Source organism: Mytilus edulis, chromosome 5 (genome assembly GCF_963676685.1).
Source record: "Mytilus edulis chromosome 5, xbMytEdul2.2, whole genome shotgun sequence".
Classification (NCBI taxonomy): Eukaryota; Metazoa; Mollusca; class Bivalvia; order Mytilida; family Mytilidae; genus Mytilus; species Mytilus edulis.
In genome coordinates this window covers 80,383,418-80,411,144 of record NC_092348.1, presented here as the reverse complement: position 1 = coordinate 80,411,144, position 27,727 = coordinate 80,383,418, and the positions used below count along the sequence as shown (strand labels likewise).

The 27,727-nt window shown below is 32.9% G+C and overlaps 1 protein-coding gene across 1 annotated transcript in view; it reads right to left on the bottom strand.

Annotated features, from left to right (window-relative positions):
• LOC139524544 (ras-related protein Ral-B-like) overlaps window positions 1-22,519 on the bottom strand; it is a 39,768-nt gene extending 17,249 nt beyond the window's left edge. The window contains exon 1 of the mRNA XM_071319390.1: window positions 21,576-22,519. Coding sequence (XP_071175491.1) covers window positions 21,576-22,092 — 517 coding nt within the window. The 5' untranslated portion in view covers window positions 22,093-22,519. The remainder of the gene's footprint in view (window positions 1-21,575) is intronic.
• Window positions 22,520-27,727: the final 5,208 nt, after the last annotated feature.

The following is a 27,727-nucleotide window of genomic DNA, read 5'->3' as shown; positions in this document are numbered from 1 at the left end:
TACTCTTCATTTTAGTATAAAAGTCTAAAAATGTTATATACAAATATTCCACATTTGAAAAGTCCATTGAAGTTTTGTTTTCGTCTCCTGAATATTTCTATTAACGTCTGTTATACGAGGGGGGCAATACCTTTTTATGTTAACCTGTTTTGGCCTCTTTTAAGATTTCAAGGTGTAGTTCACTGTTATGTTAGATGAATTTAAACTGGCAACTGTTTTCAACCCACTGTTATCATCTTGGTTGCATTTGTTGTTAACTGACTCCTTATTGCCCCCTCTCCTCTTATACCGGAAGATAATTGAAAGAACTTATATCGTTCTACATTTCTCTAAGTTTGAAATTACCTCTGCCAATCATCAACTGGCTATAGAATCATGATCAGTTGGTAAAGTTTAGTGTAACAATTTTTGCGTCTCTGTTCCAAGATATTGAACCTTCAACTGAACGCGGTGTAGTTTTGTACAATTTTTTTTTAATGAAACAGAAATCAAAATCAGATATTCGTTTGAATGTATAGATATTCCTTCGACTCAATAAATAAATACAACAATTTTTCTGTACCTTTATAACATGATATCATATAAGCTCTTCAAATAATAGATTTTAATAGTTGACTAGGGGATATACATATTTGATTACTTTTTTATTAAACTTATTTATCCGGCAATAAAGTTCGTACTAAAGAGCGTTCGTCTGGCTCTGGGATTGATACATACACAGCCACGCAGAGCCAAAATGATGGCGTACAATCCAATTGAAAGGAAATTGCCACGTTAATTGACGTTAAAACCCTATTTTCCCCAATGCCGAACGGCCTTCCTTGCAGAGCACATTTTAATTAAATTTTTCCTCGTCCTAAAAAGTCCTATTTGCCACTTAATTATTATTGTTTTTATTTTCCATGAAAACTTAAGCTTTATGACTTATATATATTTGCTCTTATGATATATGTATTTTGTATATATAAGGAGAGGGCTTAATATATAAGTTGCAATAACTTGAGTCTAATACTATTGCAGTATTCAATAAAATATAACTAAATCAAAAACATGAAATATTTGCAAATAGACATCTGTCATACAGCAATTGAATAATGAACATCGTCAGAAATAAATTAACAACAACGGACATCGAATTACATGCTGATAATTAATAAATATACAGTGTAAAGCTACATAGAAGTGATGCCTAATGTACGAGACAACTAGGGAATTAAACAGCAGCAATTATTGAACTACATGTCCAACAATATCTCACAAGTATTAATGGATGTTTTCACTCTAATAACAATGATATCCATTTGACTCAAGTTCAGCTCAGTTAGTCTGCAATTGCTTTATTGACAACACCATTCATAATCCTAACAATGCCATTTACAAGTCTATTATCTAACATTTCATCTTGTAGAGGTCAGCAAAGAGCAATGATTTGATTCGTTTATTGTGTTATTAAAATTTGCTGTTACAAAATGATAGAAATTATTATAAATTAAGGAATGTATTTCCCTCATGCAAAGCTCTGATTCCTTTCACGGATTTGGCTATACTTTTTGGACCTTTTGGATTATAGCTCTTCACCTTTTATATAAGCTTTGGATTTCAAATATGTTGGCCACGAGCATCACTGAAGAGACATGTATTGTCGAAATGCGCATCTGGTGCAAGAAAATTGATACCGTTAATTTTATTACTATCACTGGGTCGATGCCTCTGCTGGTGGACTATTAGTCCCCGAGGGTATCACCAGCCCAGTAGCCAGTACTTCGGTACTGGCATGAAAATACGGATTTTTTGTGTTATTAAAATTTGCTGTTACAAAATGATAGAAATTATTATAAATTAAGGAATGTATCTCCCTCATGCAAAGCTCTGATTCCTTTCACGGATGGCTATACTTTTTGGACCTTTTGGATTATAGCTCTTCACCTTTTATATAAGCTTTGGATTTCAAATATTTTGGCCACGAGCATCACTGAAGAGACATATATTGTCGAAATGCGCATCTGGTGCAAGAAAATTGATACCGTTAATTTTATTACTATCACTGGGTCGATGCCTCTGCTGGTGGACTATTAGTCCCCGAGGGTATCACCAGCCCAGTAGCCAGTACTTCGGTACTGGCATGAAAATACGGATTTTTTGTGTTATTAAAATTTGCTGTTACAAAATGATAGACATTATTATAAATTAAGGAATGTATCTCCCTCATGCAAAGCTCTGATTCCTTTCACGGATTTGGCTATACTTTTTGGACCTTTTGGATTATAGCTCTTCACCTTTTATATAAGCTTTGGATTTCAAATATTTTGGCCACGAGCATCACTGAAGAGACATGTATTGTCGAAATGCGCATCTGGTGCAAGAAAATTGATACCGTTAATTTTATTGAATCATACGGTTTAACTAGTGGAGGAAACATAAATAATGTACTTTGAACAATATTATGCTGGATTTGGCAAAACTTTTAGGAATTTTTTTCCTCAATGCTCTTCAATTTCGTACTTTATTTGGCCTTTTTACTTTTTTTGGAGTCGAGCGTCACGGTTGAGTCTTTTGCAGACGAAACGCGCGTCTGGCGTATATACAAAATTTAGTCCTGGTATCTATGATGAGTTTATTTACAACCACTGGGTCAATGCCACTGCTGGTGGAGATTTATTAACCCGAGGGTATCACCAGCCCAGTAGTCAGCACTTTTTGTACTGACATGATATCATTGATATGGTTATATTTATATATTAACTGTTTACAAAATTTAGAATTTTTGAAATACTAAGGCTTTTCTACCTCAGGCATAGATTACCTTAGCTGGATTTGGTAAAACTTTTAGGAATTTTGGTCCTCAATGCTCTTCAACTTCGTACTTTATTTGGCCTTTTTAACTTTTTTGGATTCGAGCGTCACGGATGAGTCTTTTGTAGACGAAACACGCGTCTGGCGTATATACAAAATTTAGTCCTGGTATCTATGATGAGTTTATTTACAACCACTGGGTCGATGCCACTGCTGGTGAAGATTTATTTCTTCGAGGGTATCACCAGCCCAGTAGTCAGCACTTTTTGTGCTGACATGAATTATCATTGATATGGTTATATTTATAAATAAACTGATTACAAAATTTAGAATTTTTGAAATACTAAGGCTTTTCTACCTCAGGCATAGATTACCTTAGCTAGATTTGGCAAAACTTTTAGGAATTTTGGTCCTCAATGCTCTTCAACTTTGTACTTTTTTTGGCATTTTTAACTTTTTTGGATTCGAGCGTCACTGATGAGTCTTTTGTAGACGAAACGCGCGTCTGGCGTATAAACAAAATTTAGTCCTGGTATCTATGATGAGTTTATGTATGTCTTCATGACGCAAAATTACTACAAGTACTTCATAAAACTAAAAAGTAAAGAACATCCCCCCTTTTGAACGGGGAAAACATTAAATTTTAGCAATCAAATCGTCAAAACAATTTTTGCCTCGCTCTGTTTGTTGTATACACAAGATTCTTTTTCTAGAATTGCGCCCTTTAACAACTCATGGATACTCCACTGATTTTAGTGTTCTTATAGTGTTCTTAAACATCAACAAGGAATATGTAGTTTCCCTGTGCTATACCTATGTTTATTTAGAGCAAGGTCGTATACATTTGAAGAATGAGAAAGGTTCTAAAAAGTCGAATAAGCAAAGAAACCTATAACATGAATAGGATTCTCAATACTTAATTGGTTAGAGGTGATAGAATCGAGTCAATAGGAGCAAACAAAGAAAAGATGCATATGAGCGATGAATGAAAACTAAGGAAGGAGAAATTATCATTGTAAACAGCAACCATTGTTGAACTACATGCACAACAATATTACAAGTATTAAGAAAGTTTTCACTCTAATAACAATGATATCCATGTGACTCAAGGTCAGCTCATTTAATCCATGTTAATCTGCAATTGCTTTATTGAAAACACCATTCATAATCAAAACAATGCCATTTACAAGTCTATTATCTGAGATTTCATTTCGTAGAGGTTAGCAAAGAGCAATGACTAGAATCCTTTTATTGAATCATACGGTTTATCTAGTGGAGTTAACGTAAATAATGTACTCGAAAGGTTATTATGTACAAGAAAATCCCCCTTTTGAACGGGGAAAACACTTATGTGTAACCATTTTCGCCTTGCTCCATTTGACGTATACACATGATCTTTTTTTTAGAATTACGCCCCCATGAAAACTTCTCGATCCTCTACTGATATCAGTGTTCTTAAATTGTACTGACACATCAAAAAGAAAAATGTTGTTTCTTTGTGTTATACCTATGTGTTCTTATTCTTTGCGAAGTCGTATAAATTTAAAGCATGAGAAAGGTTACAAAACGTCGACTAAAGCATAATAGGAATAAGATTCTCAATACTTGATAAGAGGGATCAGATTCGTAACGAGAGGGGTTATCATCATAAATGCCAGAATTATATTTTGTATTTACGCCAGAAGCGCGTTTCGTCTACAAAAGACTCACCAGTGACGCTCGAATTTATCATTGCATTCAAGCGGAACCGAAAATTAGATTAGTAGTTCGGGTTCAACATAGTTTTTAATTTCTTATCATTGCCTTTGACTTTTCTGCTTGCTTTTCGTTGTTCAATACATCAAATCTTTCGTAGTATTTGAATTTGAAGTAAATTGACCTTGGATGTGACATACTAGTAATTTAATCATTGAAAAATTGAAATCAATACAAAGTAGGACTTCTTCGATGCATTGAAAGATGAAATGCGCTTTCTGTCTTTGTGACAAGCATTTCCATCAAAGTCATGGTTTAAGAACACGCTACCACTGACATTTAGGAAAACTTCACATCGTATAATTACTCACGAAAGAAAATATACGCTCTACAAGCTCTTGGAATTAAACTGTCAATTTCTGATTTATTTATCTTAGTTGATAATGTCAATTAAAACTTTTCTGCCATAATGGGATAACCAACTGTTTATACAAGTCAATATTTGATTGTTTAATTGCTGAATTAAATACTAGTCTTTGAATGAAAGCAATAACAAGACTTTTATCTTTTTTTCAGATCGTGTTATTTACTGTAGTAAACTTTCTAAAAAGATCAAAAGTGAAAATATAAACGAAATAAAACTGTTCAAATCATGCAAATCAATGTATCGTATGTTTTGTATAATTATAAAAAGTGGTTGCTGTTATTATATTTTTTCTCGAGACCCAATAAACTATATATGTTTTTTTAAGTAGAATGTATTTAATCAAGTTATCAATCACTGACACGTTAATGCACAGTTTATAAAAGAGGGACGAAAGATAAATCTAAAACAAACTGACAACGCCATGGCTAAAAATGAAAAAGACAAACAAGCAACGGCACACACGACACAACATAGAAAACTAAAGAATAAACAACACGAACCCCACCAAAAATCTAGGGGTGATCTCAGGTGCTCCGGAAGGGTAAGCTGATCCTGCTCCACATGCGGCACCCGTCGTGTTGCTTATGTGATAACAAATCCGGTAAATAGTCTAAGTCGGTAGGTCACATTCAGGAAAGGGAAGGGAATTGTAGTTACGACGTAAGGAAAATATATTATTTGTGATACGGTTATTCCATAACGGTCAACCAACTCGTGATGGCGTCCGTAAAATTTACGAAGGGATGATTTCAACTTCACCATTTGGAACTCTTGGTTTAATAGCTTCCTTATAATATAGCCACAATATATTACATTTTACGTTTTAAATAATATATATCAGCAATTATACATTGATGATTATTATAATTTTCAATATATATTGCCATCGCAAAGTAACTATGTTCAGTATAACTTCGGAATATATTATTCATATTGTAGATTTTCTAACACAGGGGCCATCATTGAAGCAGAAATATTCTATTCGTTCCACATCGTGTTTTTTTTTTAATTTTTCGTTTGCAAATGTAAGGTTGTGTGCACTTTTTGTATTATTGTCTTTTTTATTATATAGTCATAGCCAACACTGTTTTTAGATCTTGAATGTTGTGTTTATCGGTATGAACATTGATTAGTTACGATCTGTCGATACCTGTATTTTGGCATTTCTCAAGTACATATTTTTTCTCTGACTGTTACTAACGCCTTTACAATTATTATATTGGATGTATACTTGTTCCTATTTTAGAAACATGATTTTTTAAAGTGTTATTATTGGTTCTGAACTAGCTTTTACATGTAGTACCTGCAAGTACTCTCATTGCTTTACTTTGTGTGTTTGTGTCTATGTAAAAGAGGAACGAAAGATACCAGAGGGACAGTCAAACTCATAAATCGAAAATAAACTGACAACACCTGGCTAAAAATGAAAAAGACAAACAATAGAACACATGACACAACATAAAAGTATTATAGTGTTTACATAGACGACACAATCAAAACAATACTGAACTCCGAGGTAAATTTAAAATGGCAAAATCAAAACTTCAAACACATCGAACGAATTGATAACATCTGTCATATTCCTGACTTAATTTGTACAGAATTTTTTTTATGTAGAAAAAAGACCTGGTTTTATATGTAACTAAATCTCTCCATTATATTACAGTCGCATCAAATTCCATTATTATGACAACCATATGTGAACAAAACAAACAAACATAATTTGTAAAAATGTCAAAATTGAAGGCACAACAGTCAACTCTAATAGTGTTTGTGTTTTCCCCGGTTTGAATTTGTGATCCGGATTTGCTTTCGTTTAATCTAGTTATGACGATTGATCAGCTGTATACTACTGTTGCTTTTATTTATACAAATGACTAAAATAACGATATATCATTTTACAATTAATATTACGAAATAATGATACTTTAATTATTAAACACTTTCTCAAAACCTTAGCTAAGGTTTAAAAAACAATTCCAAAAAAGGTTTTTTTTTTCTAACAATAACGTGTTCATTTATTGCTAAAAACAATTATAAATAAGAAAATACCCAGGTGTTTCTCCTGGTTGATTGTCCCATAATTCCAAAAAGGAAATTTATAACTAATATTGTTTCGTTTACTCTTTCTAGCTCCATAAAGGATGGATTTTCCATCATCCTATGTCTAGCTATTGAAATACATTTTTCCACAGTTCTTTTGTTAAAGGTTTTAAGGTTACAACACAAAAAAACTTTGCCTCAGACATCGATTTAATCTTGTAATTTACAACAAAAAAAGGTTATTTTCATGCTTTGCTCGAAGACCTTAGATACTGAAATAAAACTGTCTGGTATGATAGTAATCATTATTATACTTATAATTATTTATGTATCTATAGAGTAACCTGTTATATTATTTCACATAAATATATATCTAAAATAAATCATCCATCCGTCTTATGATGTACTGTCAAGTTATCATCGTTTCGAAAATTGGTTATGAATAATAATCTATGGCGACTTGCATTATAATTATTACAGTTAATCATATTTCATTGAAATCTATAAGAAAAGAAAACAACAATACAAATCTAAAACGTCTAATAAAATAATCCTACAAAACTTTATATACGTATATGTATGTTGTTCGATGAAAACTAGATTAGTTTGGATTTCTTTGTGGAAAGGTTTGCAAGTCGATAAAGCCGTTGTGTCTTGGATGGAATACAGTGTCATGATTCTTATCTGTGTTATCAAATTCCTTGTCACTTAAGCAGAAATTAAAACCCTTTCATAGACACTGATAATACACTGGATCAAGTTTGTTTTTAGTTTTCACTGCTATATATCTATTTCTGGAAAAGAAGGGCTTGATTTATTTGTCTGCTGTCTCCTTGACATTTACCATAGACATCATGTTTTATAAATACAATTACTGGTAGGGTTACATAACACTCGGCTATTGCATGGCATTGATAAAAACCGTATAGATGTCTTGTGTGAGCGTATTCGCATTGAAGCCAGATATTGGGTTTTATTTTCGACCAGGTAAACATGAACATTGTTTTTTGTCATTTATCCGCTAGTTGCGTGGCATTTATGAGGAATAGTAAATATTGGTCGCCTCGTCAGTATAACATGCCCCAGGTAGTGCGACATGTATCCTGCAGACTGTTAATGTTGAACTAGGAGCACCTGAGATCACCCCTAGGTTTTGGTGGGGTTCGTGTTGTTTATTCTTTATGCCCGCGTCACACTGTCCAGATTTTTACGCCGATGGCAACACGATAATGGAAATTTTCAAAATCGGGGCTGATCGTATCCAGATCGGGCTGTTCGTAGTGCCATCTTTAATCATCTTTAACCATCGGCCACTTTTTCTAGCCTTCGGGGACAACTTCGGGAAGGGTTCTAAATTTTTTAACATGTTAAAAAATCCCCGAAGGTGCGCCCGATGTTGAGGGTCCGTATTGAGTTCGTATCACCATCCTCAATATCGTAATGTCACCGGGAATGCATCTTTTCACATCGGATTGCATTCGTGTTTCAATCGTTTCCATCGGGCAGTTTTGACATTACGATGTCTACACGAATGAATCACGAAGGTACCCGAAGGTCTTACGATGGCAACACGACTTCGTGAAGACCTCGTAATCCCGTCGTGTTGCCATCGAATAAAAGTACGAAGGCGACAAGATGGAACTACGACGGCAATAAATCCAGCTAAATGTAAGTTAATTTTCGCGCTCAAATACATTTAAAGTGCCATGCGCGATATGCACTGGTCAGTCCAATACGACAGTTAAGAAAGACGTTCACAAAACATGGAGCTCATATCATATGATTCTATGAGAACAAGAAAGGCGACAGCGTTGTTTCTATTAATTCAAATGGAACAAGAAGAGCAGCTATTACAGGCTCAGGATTTACTTTTACAAGTAAAATATTATTTTTTGTCAATTTTTTATATCAAGTACAAAATTAAAGGTGACAAAGAATTTAGAGTTTTTAATTTATATTAGACAATGTCGGAACATATTCAATTTCTTCTATTCACAACAACAACACGAAAAGACAAAAACGTTAGTTATGATAAGAGCGATATGTTCAGGCCTATTCCATCTGGATTGTTTCATATCATTACATGCTGGGGTTCCTTTAAATAAACGCGCCTCGTACACCAACATTGCAGGTACACGTATATAGGGAAACCAACTTTTTATTCATTAATCTGATTTTTTAGGTATCGTCTGAGTGTGCACATCTGCATGACCTTGACCTTTGGCCTTGAACGTAAAAAATGTCAGATCATTACAAGGAGGAACAATATACCAAATGTGGTTAAAATCTTTTGAAGCATATTGGTTTTAGAGTGTCCACAAGGGTAATATTGCCTTGTACTACAACTGCCACTGTGACTTTGACCTTTGAACTTTAAAGTCAATAGCGCTTAAGATATTCTTAACGAGTAACACCATATCAAGTTTTGAGCATTTTGGTTCTAGAGTGTCCATAACACTTTTATCTACACGCAACTTACATGTAGTAGGCGAGGGGATAATAAACTAAGTTTTATAAGAAGTAGACAAAAAGATCGATTACCCGCCATGCATGGCAGACTTGTACAGAAACGATATGTTGTCGAAATTCTGTTCGTATTTTTTAGACATCGTATGGCCATCGCGCCATCATCGTAATCCATCGTGTAGCCTTCGTAATCCATCGTGTAGCCTTCGTGATCCATCGTGTAGGCTACGGCTGAGATATGAAGCTTAAATACCCGTCTTCGGTTAACCTTCGTATGTCCATCTTTTTCTATCGTATACAATTTCGGCACCATCGTATAGACGTCGTTATTCATCGTACTTGCTTCGGTCACTTTTTGGTATTTTAACGAGATCGGGACCAACTTCGTACGAACTTACAATTTTAGCATTCGGGTGTCCATCGTATATAAAAATCGGGACAGTGTGACGCGGGCATTAGTTTTCTATGTTGTGTCATGTGTACTATTGTTTTTCTGTTCGTCTTTTTCATTTGTAGCCACGGCGTTGTCAGTTTGTTTTAGATTTATGAGTTTGACTGTCCCTTTGGTATCTTTCGTCCCTCTTTTAAAATTCTGGCTCAGCATGCTGGTCGGCTATATACAAAGCAGAATTTATATTCCTATCACATTAACATAGTCATTTCCGGGTTTCTATGATTATTTACCACTGGACGCAATTACTAAGCCATCCTTACTGCAAAAACTTAACTTTTCAATTGTTAAATAAGCAAAGGTTAAAAGAGCGTTCAAAAAAATAGCATGTAGTGGAAAATGAACTCTCTGGCATAATGTAGGACCATGGAAGTAATATATTTCATTTAATTCCATGGTAGGACCTGGCCCACATTAATAGTTGATGCCTACTATCATAGTTCGTTCCTCCTCAATGTAGTGATGCAGTGCGGGCATCTGCTAATTGATACAATGAAAGTACTAGTCAATTGTTGCAAAAAGGTACTGTTCATTATCAAGTTTGAAAAATTACTTCTTCTTCAGACCCATGTTCTTATAAGATTATTTAATATTCTAATAAAGGATACATCTACATCCTATGCCTATATTAACGTTTAATGTCTGTATAGAATAAAGCATCAATAAAAAAGTAAATCAGACCAAACTGTCAAAAACCCAATGATCAATGGATACTAAATTTGATAGAAAAAGAAGATTCGGAAACTAATTATTATTAATTAGAGCGTTTTAAGATAAGTTTGCTTCCAATATGTTGCAAATTATCTTAAATCTTTCACGTACAATAAATGTCAAATGAATATAGATAAGACTTTGATTTCTCTATATTTTTTTCTGTAGGAATTGTCCAAAAGTAGGAAGCAGTTATCAAAGGGAGAATCAAAACTCATAAGCCCATTTCCTAATATATAGCCGTGTTTGTTTATAAATTGACTTATAAATGGAAACATTAAACTGATTTACAATTGTCATAGTATACTAGATCGGTTTAGATCAACATGAACGTTCTGTTCAAATTAATTTACTAGTCGCAGACGGACAGACAGTCAAAGAGGTGAATTTTATTCGACTTCTTCGTTTCCTGCTTGAATTTGATTGCTTCAATGCAATCAACAGATGTATCCAGTGCATGCTTTGATATAGACCTGTCACAAATTTGGTTAATAATTTCGTTTAATTATATATATGTATTTCATAGTTCATATAATACTAAAAAACCTCGTGTTTTACTAAATTTCAATCTAAGCCTTTACAATTTAGCTCTCTTCTGATAGCAAAAGGTTAATGATTTCAACTGATTTCAAAATGTTTCAAGTTAATCTCTTACTTGAGAAAATTATTTAATGACGGAGAGACAATACATTCCACTATCATGCAAGCTTTAATCAATTAGGAATCATTAGAGCATATGATATATTGTAAAACTGCAGCAGATTTGCACTTTATGGCGTAACAGTTGATTATATCTCACTATCTGGTTTGTATTAAATCAGTCAACAATCAATAACATGTAAATCATTGCTGCCATACACTGCATGGCTCCCAAATCATTGTTAACACACAGGTTCCTGTCTTCTTCTATATTCTTTCTATTTTTAAAGTGTTTCTGTATAACTTTGGTCTGCGAATAATCTTTATGTAACAACGTACAGTACCTTAATTAATCTTCGACTTATGCATTGTAATATGAATATATACCAAACATCGTTTCAATGCATTTAGCATAAACTGAAAACGTTTAACGCTTCAAGTTCATAAAAGTAAAATGACAAAAATACTGAACTCTGAGGAAAATTCAATAGCCAAATTAAAAGCTCAAGCACATCAAACAAACGGATAAAACTGTCATATTCCTGAATTGGTAAAGGCATTTTCTTATGAAGAAAATGGTGGATTAAACCTTTAAAGTTAAAAGGCATTTATTTCTATCAAAATTCGGTTAGCTGAAAACAACCTTAACCTCATCTGTTGGTTACCTGATAAATTACTGATCGCCGTCTTTGGATACCAAACCCAAACTTCATCTGAAAGGAGGTCCGTTGTTGTATGCCATCGTTCGTTTTTTTTTTACTGTACCAAGACTTAGTATCTTATTTATATTTAAAAGAGATAAAATACTGTTGGGATACATATTTTACATCATATGTAATACATTAAACATGACTACTTCATGATGATAATAGATATATTCAGAAATGTCCAAAGATTCCCTAGAATCCCAATACCCACCATTTATCAGTAGGCCTGTACCGGAAAACTCTGCTGTATACATATAATAGAATGACATTTATCGTCAAAGGACACTAGAACTTAGCTGAAAGTCGTCCATATCGCGTCTGTATAAGTCATGTCAGTAAAGGATAAATAATAAACATATACCGATAAAAACTATTAAGCGATTAGTGATAATATTATCAATCGTGTAAAATAAGAAGATTCGGAAAATAATTATTATTAAGTATTGTATTTAAGGATCAGACTTCTTCCGCCTTTTTAACAATTTTTTAGAGCCTGTCAATGATATGTTCTTTGTAGACGATACGTATAAATCATATGTAGCTATGAGGTATTTAGTATCTTTGGTAATTTATTTACAACCAATGGGTCCACGCCACTGCTGGTGTATGTATTTCTCTTCGATAGAATCACCAGCCAAACTAGAGGTCAGCACTTCTGGATATGATCGTAATTATATTTTTTTCGAACTGATAAACGAATTAGTTGATAACAACTGCCATATTCCTTGCTTGGTACTGGACATTTTAAGAAAAATTGGTGGGTTGAACCTTGTTTAATGGCTTGCCAAGCCTCCCGCTTTATGACAATGTTAAAAAAAACCTGCTACCAGTAATGCATTTGAGGAACTGTTTTCTTTACCTTCTAAGACATATGTTTTGTGTTACCCAGTCTGAAGTTTTCAGTTTAGTGTTTTGTAGACTGTTGTTTGTTATGTTTAATTATGAAAGGGATTGTATCTTTTTTTTTCTTCAACTTACGGTTTTATCCTCTTGGGATATGACAGTTTTAACAGAGTAGTTCACGAAACCTGTCTCATTTTCTATACCTAAAGCAATACATTTACAGGATGACTTTTAACTATTTACACCACTGGGTCGATGCCACTGCTGGTGGACGTTTCGTCCCCGAGGGTATCACCAGCCCAGTAGTCAGCACTTCGGTGTTGACATGAATATCAATTATATGGTCATTTTTATAAATTTTCTGTTTACAAAACTTTGAATTTTTCGAAAAACTAAGGATTTTCTTACCCCAGGAGTAGATTACCTTAGCCATATTTGGCACAACTTTTAGGAATTTTTGTTCCTCAATGCTCTTCAACTTTGTATTTTTAACTATTTTGATCTGAGCGTCACTGATGAGTCTTATGTAGACGAAACGCGCGTCTGGCGTATAAAATTATAATCCTGGTACTTTTGATAACTATTTTAGCTGAAATAAGAAATGCCGTCATTACATATGTACTTAACTTAAGGCAAGCACCAATCTGTATTCAGTCGTCCTTTTAGTTATATCACTGGCATGGGTGTTACACAACTGTTTAACTTATATACTTGTTGTCTTTCAATGATTATATAAAAGTAAATATCATGAATATAGAAAGAACAAAAACAATACGATGTGATCTAAAGAGTATAATAACAATAGTTCTAACCTTTATGAAAATAATCAAATTCCATATCAAAATAACAATAAAAGTACAATACATCTCCAAAGTCACATTATGTAAACAAAATATTTCAAAATAATTAATCAACTGATACCTTTGGAATTTAGAATTTACTTGATTTCTCTCAATTTTTAAATTTGATATTTTTTCTCACAACATATTGATTGATTTCAAAAAACCTCATCAATTTAAGCTCGAACTGGGAGAAAGAGCAAATTAATGAAGCACAGGCATAACATAACGCAATCCGTTAATGCTCAGTATTGTAATAAACCATAAAAAACATAAAAGCAGAAGCAAAATATGTTTGGTAGTAGAATTAATGAGATCATCATGACTATCTGGTGGTAAACTATCAGCTGACAACATAACTACAACTCGAGCACCGCATGTATTGAAGGTCAAAGACGCATTAATTAAAGGTCATATCTTCTCTATAAGCACTTTTATCATTTTAGATATGAAAATCCACTTTCCCCAAAAAAAGGTATCGTAAATGAATAAAATAAAAGGCAACAGTAGTATATCCGGTATTCAAAGGTCATCAATCGATTGAGAAAAACAAATCCGAGGTGACAATCCCAAACCGAGGCGAACACATCCACTATAAGAGGAAAACAAAGAAACAACAGGAACACTGAAGAGTGTTTGTTTCTCAGATTTATTGGATTGGTTAACAAAACGATGATTTCATTTGATGTTATAAAAGTTAGTTTTCTCAGAGAAAAGGATAGTACCATTCTCTTAAAAAGGTTAATAGTTTTAAAGCAAAAACCTGCAATATATGTCTGGCTATAAATCGTCTCGTGACCGTAATAGTGACCATTCGCGCTAACTCCCTCCTTGACAAAACACTATAATTTATGACTAATTAAAACACAATATCTGACGACTATTCCGACTTCGGACAGGCATTTACAATAACTTCTTATTTCTAAAAATATCAAATCTTTTTCTAACCTTTTATCTCAATCATTCAAAATACACCATCACACAAAAGAACAAATAAAAAAAAACTCGTATTAGGGATTTAAGACATCAAAACACAGGTTCAATTAAACCAATACGAAATAACATCGTATTAAAAAGTCTTAAAATTTACTGAAGTTAGTATAACATAGTTAATGTCCCGATATAGAAATGCTGTCGCCTTATCGTCTAACATACAAATGTATATCGGTTACTACAATAAAATACCATAGAATTCGGAGACTCTTTTATTATTGTCAAACATGTATACAACAGCTGTTGTAAGATCAACGACCTTGAAATTAGGATTCGTCAAAGTCATATTGGAAAAATGTTTAAAACTATTTTATTCATTCCTTTGTCCACACTTGATCAAAGCGTTCACAATTAAAACAGGAAAGTACATTGACGTTTGAAAACAAAACAAAAGATTTGGTAAACAAACAATATTCTTTCACTTCAAATAGACAATAATTCTCCTAACCAATCAATGAATTTCTTTTAGGAGAAAAAGTTCGAGTGAGGCCTAAGTCATGTTTAATCTGCCATTTACCCATGTAAAATCAATTACATCAGACAGCTTGTTACGTGATAATCAATTGTTTTGAACATTCGAATACATATGACGCAGATTAGGCATGACTATGGAACACAGTTACGGCGTTCCTTACATGACGGACTTTGAAATCATTCGCTGTGATGTCATAGTAAACTTTCCAATTGATTCAAAATATCATACGTTGTTTTCAAGTAGAATTTTAGATAAGTATTGTTTTCGGTGTATATATTAATCTATATGCAATTCAAAAATAATCTTTAAATATTGAACAGCTGCCTATGTGATATAGCATCATGGTGTTTTAGTAATTTTTGATGCATAAAACTCCGTTAATACTGAAACGTTACTTTAAAAGAAGATCGATCCATGCATATATAATGCAAAATATGATATGGCTAATTCAATCGCTTACATAAGACCTTTTGTCAATTCAAATCATCTACTGGCATAGCGAAAAGAAATAGAATTGCAATAGTTGCAGCGTTTCCTACATACCAGCGCATAGCAGGAGAGCTGTTTTGGGACTATATTTGTTTCCCAAATACCCATTTTCCTTGACAAAGTTCAGAGAGATTACATTTAAAAGAGGGAAAGCCTTTGGATCGTTATCACAGGCACCTAGAAGTCATGTTCCCTGTCTTTACACATTAAAATTACTTGTAATTAATTTAACATTGTCACTGAACTGTGTAATGGCGATAGCAGTTAAGAATAATTCGTTTATTGACTATTATCATGGTTAAATGAACATCATACACGAACTATAAACAATTTAAATAAAACCAATTAAGAAACGGAATATAAAGTTCTATTGTGAAATGAATTTAAGGATATATTTTAATTGGGTTTTCTATTTTCAGGTTCTAAGATACATAATTATCCTTATACTTTAGTATCTGTTGACTATGCTGTGTTAAACCATTAAGGATGAATTTCAGAATGACGGCACCGTAATTGAATATTTGATTTGATTAAAAGAAAGAAAACTTGTCCTTCTTTTGGGAAAATTACATTGCTGTGAAGGCCGTTGGAATAGCTTCTTTTTTGTATTTCCTGAAATGTCCATTGGTTTTTATGTACATCAGGGCATTTTTTTAAAAGTCTTTCAACTTTTATTCAAATTCATAAGATCACACATTAAATATGTGTACTTTCCAGTTTTTAACAACATTTTTTAAAATCAAATTACAAGCCCGTCGGTAGACTAAAGCCACGATTTTTAGACATTTTGCAAAATTTTGTGGATAAATTATCGGTATCGTTAAAACAAAAATTGGTACGTGGCATTCTCGGTGGTCAGCGGCAAGGATTTCTTGATTCTAATTTTATTTCTTCAGTTTACTAGTAATCGCACTTAAAATCTGCCATCTCGGAGACGTGTAGAGACTCGATGAGTCAAGCACCTTAATAGTGTCACCATTAGCCCATTTCAACGAATCAATGGAACATAAAACTTACAGGAAAGCAGTTTGAATTTCCATTAATGTAGGACTAGAAACACTGCTTAGAAATTTAATAAATAATTCTGTTAGCCATTTACAAGTAATTTGTAATTTCCATGAATAACAATTGGCACAGGATCGGAGGAAATCAAATTTTCCATTCTCAATAAATACATATTATTTATCATCATATGGATGCTGTTGTGCTTTAGATTTATAACCATAAATAGTTTTTCCATTTTGTAAATATTATTCAAATCTGTCATTACATGTGTTTTACAGACATTAATCATCACGCTTTCCAAAAGGGCATGTACATGTACAATGGCTGTATGTTTCTCTAGCTGTCTGATGATTCAATGTAATCATAGTCTTATAATTCAAACGTGCTTTTTTTTTTATCTTACTGAAATCATAAATACGTGCAGAATACTGAGGATGAGCTTTCAGATTCTATTCATAAAAGTGGTTCTTTTTTCACAAATAAACTAAAGATTCGTTTAAGAGCCCGTGTCGCTCACCTTGGTCAATGTGCATATTCACAAAAGGACACTCTCTAACATTGTAGACGAGAATAGAACTCATGTCAAAAATCTGTTTTGTTTATCTCGTTTTGCTCAAAAAACAAAAGAGGGTAACAAAAATCCTAATTTAAGGACAAATTAAGAGCGGCAGTTTACTATATCAGCAAAATTTGTCTTGTGAGTAGATCTTGCCTTGCCAAACATTTTTGCAATTAAAAGTTTCGCTTTATTTATGCGATATCTTTTTCAAGATAATAGGCAAAATTTAAAACAATCATTATTGTCATTATTTATAAAAACAACTTATATCAGAAGTCGCCTGGCGATTTCCACCATATTGGCTAAATTGTAGATCTAATCTTGCTGATCATTTTTGCTCACTTCATTTTCTATTTATTTACTACAATTTTTAAGACGTAAGACATAAACACAATAAAAAAAATGGTAAACATCGTTATTAAAGCGCAAAAAATAGTGGAAAGCTCAACACTCTGAACATTTTTGTTTCTATTAGATTTTTAAATAATTTATAACGGTTTTAAAAATGATGGTTTTTTATTCGAGCGTTACTGGTGAGTCTTTTGTAGACGAAACGCGCGTCTGGCGCACGTATAAAATGTCAATCCTAGTATCTACATGATGTGTTTATTCAGAGGAGCAGATTTTTGTAAAAGTTTACGACGACGACGAACGCCAAATGATGAGAAATGATCACTAAAAAACTAACAAAACAGAAATGAGTCCAATCTTTTAATCATATCCTTGGTGCCTTGTTTATTTTATATCTTAATTAATGGTAGTTTACATTGTATCTTCTGAAGAAGAAAAAAAGATCTCGATTCTTGGTAACATCTGACCGCAGAGGGTATTACACTGATTTCTTCACAAGTCACTATTTTGCCCTTGTGCTGTCCACATCAATGCGACAAATACCAACAAGAAAGAAAACGAACACCAATATCATTCAATCACATTACAGTATTGTATAACACAATCAAGGAGTAACATAACTGAACTTTAAAATGGCGTTGTCAGTTTATTTTCGTCTTGTGAGTTAAAATTTCAAAGTATTTTTTTTTAAGTAAACAATATATACGAATATCAGATGTTATACTAATCTGTTGGCGTAATCTGAATAAACACGTTACTACAATTTTGCTCAAACAGAATTAAAATGAATAAATTTGGAAGCCATGTCAATGTGAAAATGTTGCTATCACATCTGTTTTCAATGTTTTTGTGGCTATCCATATCTGTGTTAAAAGTCATAAGGGTGTTGCATTTTGTATGACTTTGTAAAGGTTTGTGGTTATTGCATTTTCCTATTTGAGGTTTGTTGTCAAACCATATTTATCAATTATGGATATTTGACTAGGTCAATTGATATATTTATGGACTTGTTCAGATTATATTGACCGAGCACAAAGTCAAAGGTACAATATAATCTTATATGTCCATGTATAACGTATTGACTGAGTAAAAGTCCTTTATTTTTATATTTCATATGTAAATAGTGCATTATAAAAATGAATTTCAATGTTCTTTCTGTGTATTTTTACATTGTATGTTGCAATATTTTTAATATTGACCGTCAAAATATTTATACAACAAGAATGTGTCCATAGTACACGAATGCCCCATCCGCAAGTAGTTATCATTTCTATGTTCATGGACCATGAAAATGGGGTAAAAACTCTTATTTGACATTAAAATTAGAAAGATCATATCATAGGGAACATGTTTACTAAGTTTCAAGTTGAATGGACTTCTACTTCATCAAAAACTACCTCGACCAAAAACTTTAACCTGAAGCGGGACAGATGGACGGACGGAGAAACGGACGGACGGACGAACGGGCCCGCGGACCAGAAAAACATAATGCCCATGAATGTGGCATAAAAAGAAACATAGCGTCCATATGCTAAAATGTGATCGTAATAACCAGTGGAAAGTAGAATGCTACATCATCTGCTATATTTCTATATAAAGCTTGTGGTCAATGCAATGAATATCATGATAGAACACAAAAAACTCAACCAACTCGTTTCATGTAAAGTTAAATTTAGTTTGTGATTTGTTACCAGAGTCGGACATTTTCTCTCGAGTGCTTATCGTCATAATTTGTAAAATCACATTAAGATGCATTTCATGTTCAATTTGGAAATTGCGCATTAAATTGTTTAAATAACAAGTAATCTTTGAAATAACACATTCCCTATGGAAATGTGGGGACAGGATATAGTATATCGGACAAATATTTACATTCTTATTTGTAAAATAGTACATGACGTTAAGCGCAATATTTATCATGAATAAGGGAACAATAAAAAAGATCAACTTCCGCTTACTGTGCAATGGTCCTGATAATGACCAACGCACTGAAAAAGGGATAATGAGTGCGCATTTATTTAAATAACAAAACAATAACTCACACTTAGAGGCATTCTACTAAGGTTTTTTTTTCAAATTTGTACACCAAATCATACTGATTGCTACAAAAGTGGGCATCGATGACCAATTTTAGTCTAAGTATAGTCTATATACAGAGATCGTTAGAGGTTATGAGGTAGTATACTGCTGTCGGCAAGTTTCTTTCGACTCAAATCTTAATCAAACTAGGTATGCCTGTCAAAAGTCAATAAGTGTCTTCACCAATAAAAACTGAAAGCCAAGTTTGCTTAAAGTTGCATTTAACATCAACAAGCAATCTCCATTTTCATATTTGGGTACGAATAATAAAATTATTCATAATCTCATTGATCTGAAACCGAATTAAAGGAAGTTTTCTACGATGAGCTAGTGAACTCTCATCTAATAGTTGGGTCTATTTAATGGGGAAATATGTCAGATTACCAAATAAACAATGCATACACGTTTTATAATTTTTACACGTGTAAAACAGTCTAAATGACTATGCGGCATGGATTTTATTCATTGTTGAACCCGTACGGTGATCTATAGTTGTTAACTGCTGTGTCATTTGGTTTCAGATGGAGAGTTGTCTCATTGGTAATCATACAACATCTTCTTATTTTTGTTTTATACAACCAATAAAAAGTACAAAATCACAAGGTCACAAGGTCATGTTTCTCTCGTCTTTACAGCCGATTTGTTGATGCGTACTATAATTGCTACTTTTGTACGAGATTTATTCATTATTGTATTATCATAAATAGGCCATTTATTTTCATGTTTGAATTGGTTGTTTTTTTTTTAACATTTTTTCATATCGGAGCCTATTAAAACTGACAATACGGTATATGTTTTGCATTTTGTTAGATACCTCGACATTAAGGACTTTTGTGGTTATTAGTCTCATTGGTAATCATACCACATCTCCCTCTTTTTATAATACAAGATATAAGATTTCGTTAAAGTTACCTTTTTACTGCTTTCATTGTTTTTTACCCCTTCTCTTAAAGCGTACTTTGAGATTAGAGAATTGCAAACACAATCTGTCTCCAAATTCGTTATTTTTCGTTATTTAATGACTTGCAAAAGAAAGAAATTATTCTGGCTTCAAATAATGTATGACCAAGACACTTGAAAGACATCTTCAAAGTAGAAACTTTGGTTGAATGTGGGAATTAACGAAACGGTCCTACTATAATAATTATAGATTAATAATTCTACACAAAGCAGAATCTTGAAGTTGCACAGCCGTGAGAAATTACATCCTGAACAAATAAACCTTAACTGTACGAATTGTTAACGCCTCATATAAATCTCTTTAAGGAAAGTCAGAATGCAAGAAAAATATTTGTTTTTGGTAGTACAAACTAACGAAAGTTGATAAATCATAGATCGTCGTGTAATAAATAGCCCTTAACTGATTAATTTTCGCACATAATTTTTAGTGTTATTTCCTTTATATACAGGTATTGTATAAATCGAATATGGTATACTAAGTTTTTGCTTGTAAAGGCAAATAGGATAAGAGACCAACGCGATTTGGTGCCATGATATTTCAGTAGCATGAGTTCGAATCTCGGCTAAGGAAGAACAAAATATTTGTTAATGGAAATTTAAAGATCTATCATTGTTGGGGTGTTATTTAGACGAACTATTATTATATATTAGATTTTATGTAAGTAGTTACGATATAACTCGTTTTAACCAAGATATTTCTGTTTTAAACAGCAAGTTTTCTCTTTTATAACATAATCAATGGTATATAGATTTAACCCGACATCTTTCAATGTACTTCTAGAACAGCTTGTTCTCGTCATTTTTACTTTAATCTTTAAAATATATACATGAAACCTATACACATTTTCCAAAAACATATATTTCACAGTTCCTATATACTAATGTTTAGAGTCAATGCATTCCACGGTTAGATTTAAAAACAGCACAGTCATACTTTAGACAAATATACTTATATTTATAAATCTGCAGTTCTTAAAAAACGAGTACACGAATGAAATAAAGGCTTAAAATTTTTGAAATGTAAACAATTTTGGAAATAATAAGACTTACTACTTGTATTGTCAGTGGGTCCAATGTATTCTGACGTCATAAACTGATCGGTCAATGCAGATTTGCCTACTCCAGCTGGCCCTAGCATCACTACACGATATACTGGATTAAAACTTTTAAGCGTCACAGTAACTTGTTGATTATTGTTTCCAGCATTATTAAGATTATCCTGTCGTGACTGATTAGCAAGTGTCAACAGTTTTTCTTTCTGCGTTTTTCTCTTAAAACTATCCCCTCTATTCACTAAAGCACCCTTTGAAGTTGTTTTAAATGAGCGGACCCGACGTAAATTTTCATCGTAATCCTTGTCTTTTTCATTTGCTAAGTCTGTATACGACGATGACAGCTGTATTTTATTGACCGATGGCATACTGTTTCTCCTCTTCCTTTCATAAGCGAAACTTTCTTCTGACTCTCTAAAACTTTGTCTACCTTTAACTGAACGTGATCTGTGATGATGGTGTACCCCCGCAGTACTGGGAGGAGACAAGTATCTTCCGGTTTCCTCTCCCGCCATTTCTACTTAAATTAAGTCCTGAGGACATTAATCACAATTACTTTCTACAACTTGTCACCAATCATTAATAGCTTGTTGTCTCTTTTCACATAATCGTTTTTAAAACCATATAAAGATTTGCTACATCCAACATAACGTGTTATACACTATTGACTGTTCGATCTGTCCACGTGACCACAGATAATTGTATAACCTTTTGTGGCTCTTGGCCATGTCATACCTACTGCTGTCGATGAATTAAGAGGACACTTCCATTTAAGAAAATTACTCGATAAAACGGCAATAATGGCAGATGAAATTTAGTATAATTCATGTAATAAAATGGGGCTTGTAGAGGGTTAACTTGCAATATATATACACTGTTAATGATTGTTGAACGTTGAAAAAAATCCCTTTCGTTTTATTTATATGAAATCGATTGTGTTATGACTATGTTATCGTGTAGTCAATTAATATAAGAACAGTGTTAAATATTGGTTTTACATAACTATTATTAACAAACACCAGCAGAGATTTAAGGAACATGTTGGAAAACTGATTACATGGTCATTTGGGAAAAAATATTAATCATCATCTTTTCTTTGAACTTTGAAATATTAATTCACTCTCCATCTGATGTCATTTGATAAGAACTATTATGAAAATCCCCTAGTATTAGTGTCACCATCAATATGCTAGATACAGTATAATTTACCAAATACACTTAAAAGAGAAATTATCATTTTACCCTAAATGGTTCACTTTCGTTGCCTAAATCCGAAAGTTTATGAAACTAAAAATAAGTATATAATTTGAATACATGATGTTTAAGGTTGTATTCTTCAAAGATTTGTTTGAACAATTTGATGCTTTTCTTCTTAGAAGTTTGTAGCAACTAGTTTTTTCTTCTCCATTAGGTTATAAGAGCGGAATTATTCGTAATGCATTGTCTTGTCCATATGGTACCAGTGGTGTTCTGTTATTCATTTCTGGAAGACTACACTTACTAGGGGAAAACAGGGAAATGCCAGATCTGCATAACAACCAAAACAATGTCATGCGGCAAAAATTTACTTGAAATGCAGTAGAAAAAGATCGTCTATTTGTTTTTTCGCTTAATAAAAAAAGCATGTTTTTAATGTCTCCGACCTGAGAAAAGGAAAATATTTTCTATACTTCGTAAAATGTAAATTTGATTTCTACATTTTTAGCCTAATTGGATTAGCTTTCGATCAAAAGTAATTCCAATCCTATATCATCCAATCAGAAGTTGCACAGAATTCTATTCTTAGTACCATCTAAAATGTAAATAATTGAGCTCTTGTGACCATAAACTACATGATGGGTGACACTAGTTAAGGATAAACTACTTACTCGTCTAGAGTACTAGTAATCACTTCCGGTCTTTTTGGTGAGGCATGTGTTGCTAAAGCTTTAGTTTTTTGTGAAGTGTATTGTGGACTATTTCTTTTCGTTGTTTTTTTTTTGTGCTGTTTGCTTTTTTTTTACAAAAAAAGAAATAGATACGACCATTACTTGATTTAAAATAACGAGTGTAACATGATTTAAAATGTTCCTCAGCCTTCCATCTTGGTAATTCGTCAAGTATGCACTCGCCGAAATGATTTGACAAGTTTCATGAAAAAGAAACACTCCATTGGATTCCAAATAAATTTTTACCGTCGGGAATTTGTATTATTACAACTGTCATAACAAGATATAGCATAAGAAAGGGGATATGAATAAAAGAATGATTGTTTTCTCGCACGCTAAATAACTTCGCATTCAAGACAAAGACACAGTTGGAATATCAATTGATATATCAGCAAGAAAGAAGAGAATTAGATCTACCAAACTTTTGTCAGGAGAATGACAGTGAAGCCATTGTAACAATCCAGGTCAGAAAGTAAACAAATATATATAATAAAGAAGATGTGGTATATTTGTCAATGAGACAACTCTCCAAAAGAGACCAAATGACACAGAAATTAACCACTATAAGTCACAATAGTCTTCAACAATGAAGAAATCCCATACCGCATAGTCAGTTATAAAAGGCCCGAAATGACAAATGTAAAACAATTTTAAACAAGAGGTGGTATATAATTGTTTGTTGGGTTTGTATTGGATGTAGCAATGTGAACAAGAATAAAGCAGGCTTGTTCGTGTTTAAAAAAAGGTATAACCTGTTACCATTTAATGGTTCTGAAATATGGTGGCAAGGGGAAAGGAGCCAGCAATTATGACAGATTGGTAGAAAGGAGGGGCTCATTCATTTTGATACAACAAACTATTTTACCTTTCGTTTGGTTGGGTTCCAAATCTATGGCAGATTCCTAATATAATCTATGTCAAATGTGACGTCATGCCAACGGGAGCTTGTCTATAAACATTTGTGAAATAAACATTCCATAATGGTCAACCAAATCGTGATGGTAAAAATAAAACGTAAATGATGAATTCATATACCTTAATATAGAATAAAAACATTCTCTAATCTTTGCATGGTACCTGTAACACATTCATTAAACTAACTAGTCTAGTAAGTCCCTTAACAAACAAGAAGGTATTTTTTTTATAAAACAGAAATGATGAATACAAATTAACAGTTTGAATTTTCAAGTTAGATTTATGTCTTCGTTAATGCATCTTTTTTTATTTAATGACGATTTAAATCAAATTGATATCCGGTTTTTTATCTTTCACTTTATAAACTTTGCCAGCCGTAGACAGTAAAATGTTTTCTATAACTCCTTTCTCTAAATAATCGATGAAAAAGCGGTGCCAATGTTCATCGCGGGCTTTGACCGGTACAGCACATTTCGTCCGCCTTCCGGATACTAGTAATAGGTCACATCTTCCTTTAGACTATCCGCAAATTGTTGTCGAGGGAAATGTCCATATCTGAAATGGTGTTCAAATATATGGGTTCATCCAACGTTTTTTAGTTTATTGTTTATTTATAGTGGATTGGGAAACAAGTTTTGCAACTTATATCAATCCCTTTCCAGTTTGCAGGTGCGAGTGCTGCCTTGTAGCTGCGTTAGCCTACTCTTTTTCGAAATCTACAAGGGTGTTTTTTTACGTGCAAGAGATATGGCTCTCTCTTAACACGGGTTAGCCATTTATCGTCCCCTTCCGACGAACTATCATCATTTCCTCAAGACCATACTCGTAAATGGTGTCAAGGGAGAGCCGAAAATTTAGTCCCTGAAATTTTCATCCCGGACCAGGGTTCGAACCAGGAACTTTTGTTTTAGTAGTCCGATGCACTAACCACTACACCACGCTCGCCAACGTTTGGGGGCGACGATATAATATGGCGTTATTCAATTGTGATGCAATTTAAAAATCTGCCATAGATTTTGGGAAAACAAAAATCTACCATAGATTCGAGTTGTTTGGCGTTTGTAACGTCACATTTGTCATAGATTAGGAATCTGCCATAGATTTGGAACCCGCCATTAGATTTGAGTCCTACATACATACAAATTATACAAGTGCCTGTATATATGAAGCAGACATTTATGTACTATAGACCTTTATATACAATAGAATTTTCACTTCGGTTCTCGTACTATGAACAAATTGTAAAAAATATTTACGTTCTCCTAACAACAAAATTATAATATTTAAAGTTACCTGTGTACGTTATTTTATTAACGCCGTTTCGTTCCAGGTTATAGTTGTCTTTTTAACACTATTTTACAAATTGTAATTATATTGTGTCATATAAGATCAAATTTATTCGTTCAGTGATGTTTACTTGTTTTTGTTAATATTTCATTTTGATTGCGTTAAGCCATTTCAATTGATATTTTATAGTCCGTCTTTCTATGGTGTAATGTTATACTACTGTTTTAGGTTAAGGTGAATGTTGGCGCCTGTTTAAGCGTTCTTTAAAAAAAAAACTGCTGTATTTGTTTGCGCCTGTCCTAAGTCAGGAACTTGTTTTTCAGTGGTTGTCGTTTGTTGATGTGGTTCATAAGTGTTGAAGTTTCTTTATTATAGATTAGACCGTTGATTTCCTGTTTGAATTGTCTTACGCTAGTCTTTTTATGGCTCGTTATAGCTTGCTGTTCGATGTGAGCTAAGCCTTTGACCTTTAATGGTTTACTTTTTACACATTGCGACTTGGATGAAAAGTTGTCTCATTGGCACTCATACAACATCTTCATATTTTTAAATACGTTAAGGATATATTGAATACAGTAAATTAATGTTCAAATGGTTCTATGCCACGGGGATATAACCGCTTCACAGTTGAATCATATTCACCAAAAGATATAAGATACATGATTAGTTACATTCGATATATAACATAGTCATTTGGGATTTTATAACAGTTAAGTTTTCGATCGCGACAGACACAAAATTAAATGAAAACAAATTGAATTGTCATCTATGATACGCGGAAATACTTTGACATTATCTTCAAGAATAGATTTTGTTTATAGGTACATTATAAGATAAATAACAATTGCCAATATAAAAACTGTCAAATCAACTAATATAACCTGTGGTTCAGTGCAGTTATTGATATACAATAAAAATAAAAGATTGTTTTAACTTTAATCAATCCAGCTGTAGGATAATACACTAATTATCCATTTACATTAATATAGACCGATCATTAAACGATGTTGATTTGTAGTGGATTTAGATTTAGATAAAAGGAGAAATAGGGAAAACACAAATAGAACAGCAACTCACCAATAAGCAAAGATATGTACTGAAAAACATATGGTACATGTATGCATAATCAATACTAGTGCTGTAATCATCCAAAATTTACAAATGATGCCCATAACTACCATTTATCGTTAGAGTTTCTATAGTGTGCGAAAATGTCGGCACTGCATCTTGAGTTAATATGCTTGCATTTGAGAATGACGATTAAACAACAGTGTATCATCTCAAAATTAAAGTAAAACGAGAAAATGTTAAAAAAAAATTGCATTCTTTTCAAGTAGTTTGCTCCAGCGCTGACAAGAATCAATTTGATAGTTATTTGTACGTTCAGAGAAGCAATAAGCTACATTGTAAGTTTGTTCTTTATTGACGGGAACGAAAACAAAATGGACTGTCAACTCTCTAAGAAGCATAGAAGTGCCTTCTATATGAAGTCATAACTTTATGTATGGTGGCATTTTGGACAAAAAAAACATAAGTTTTTAATTTCCTACTACTTAAACATATATATTTTGTGAATTTTGTAACCTTTTACGAGACACAATTTCCAATCACAAGGCTATTTGGTGTCTGTTTACTGTCAACGATATCTTAATTTAAAATTATTATAAGCAATTTTGTCTAGAAATTTTCCGTATTACTTTTCTATATTGACATTTATCTTCATTTCATCCAAGCAATCGTTCATCGGTAATCTGATTTTTCATTAATAAGACTTCTATATAAATGTTTTTACACCCATGAAATGGTCAGTAATTGAAGGGACATTGTTATTCAAATAAACATCTTTGAATGAAAATTGCATTAGGATAGATCGATGAAAAATAGCTGATCTATTACAAGACATAATTATTTCCTATAATTGATTTAGATAGTCGTTGTCCGTTCAAGAGGATGTGAAAGGACTTAATTGTCAAATGCCCCCTTTTGTACCGTTACCGACAAACTTGCCTGATATTTTTAT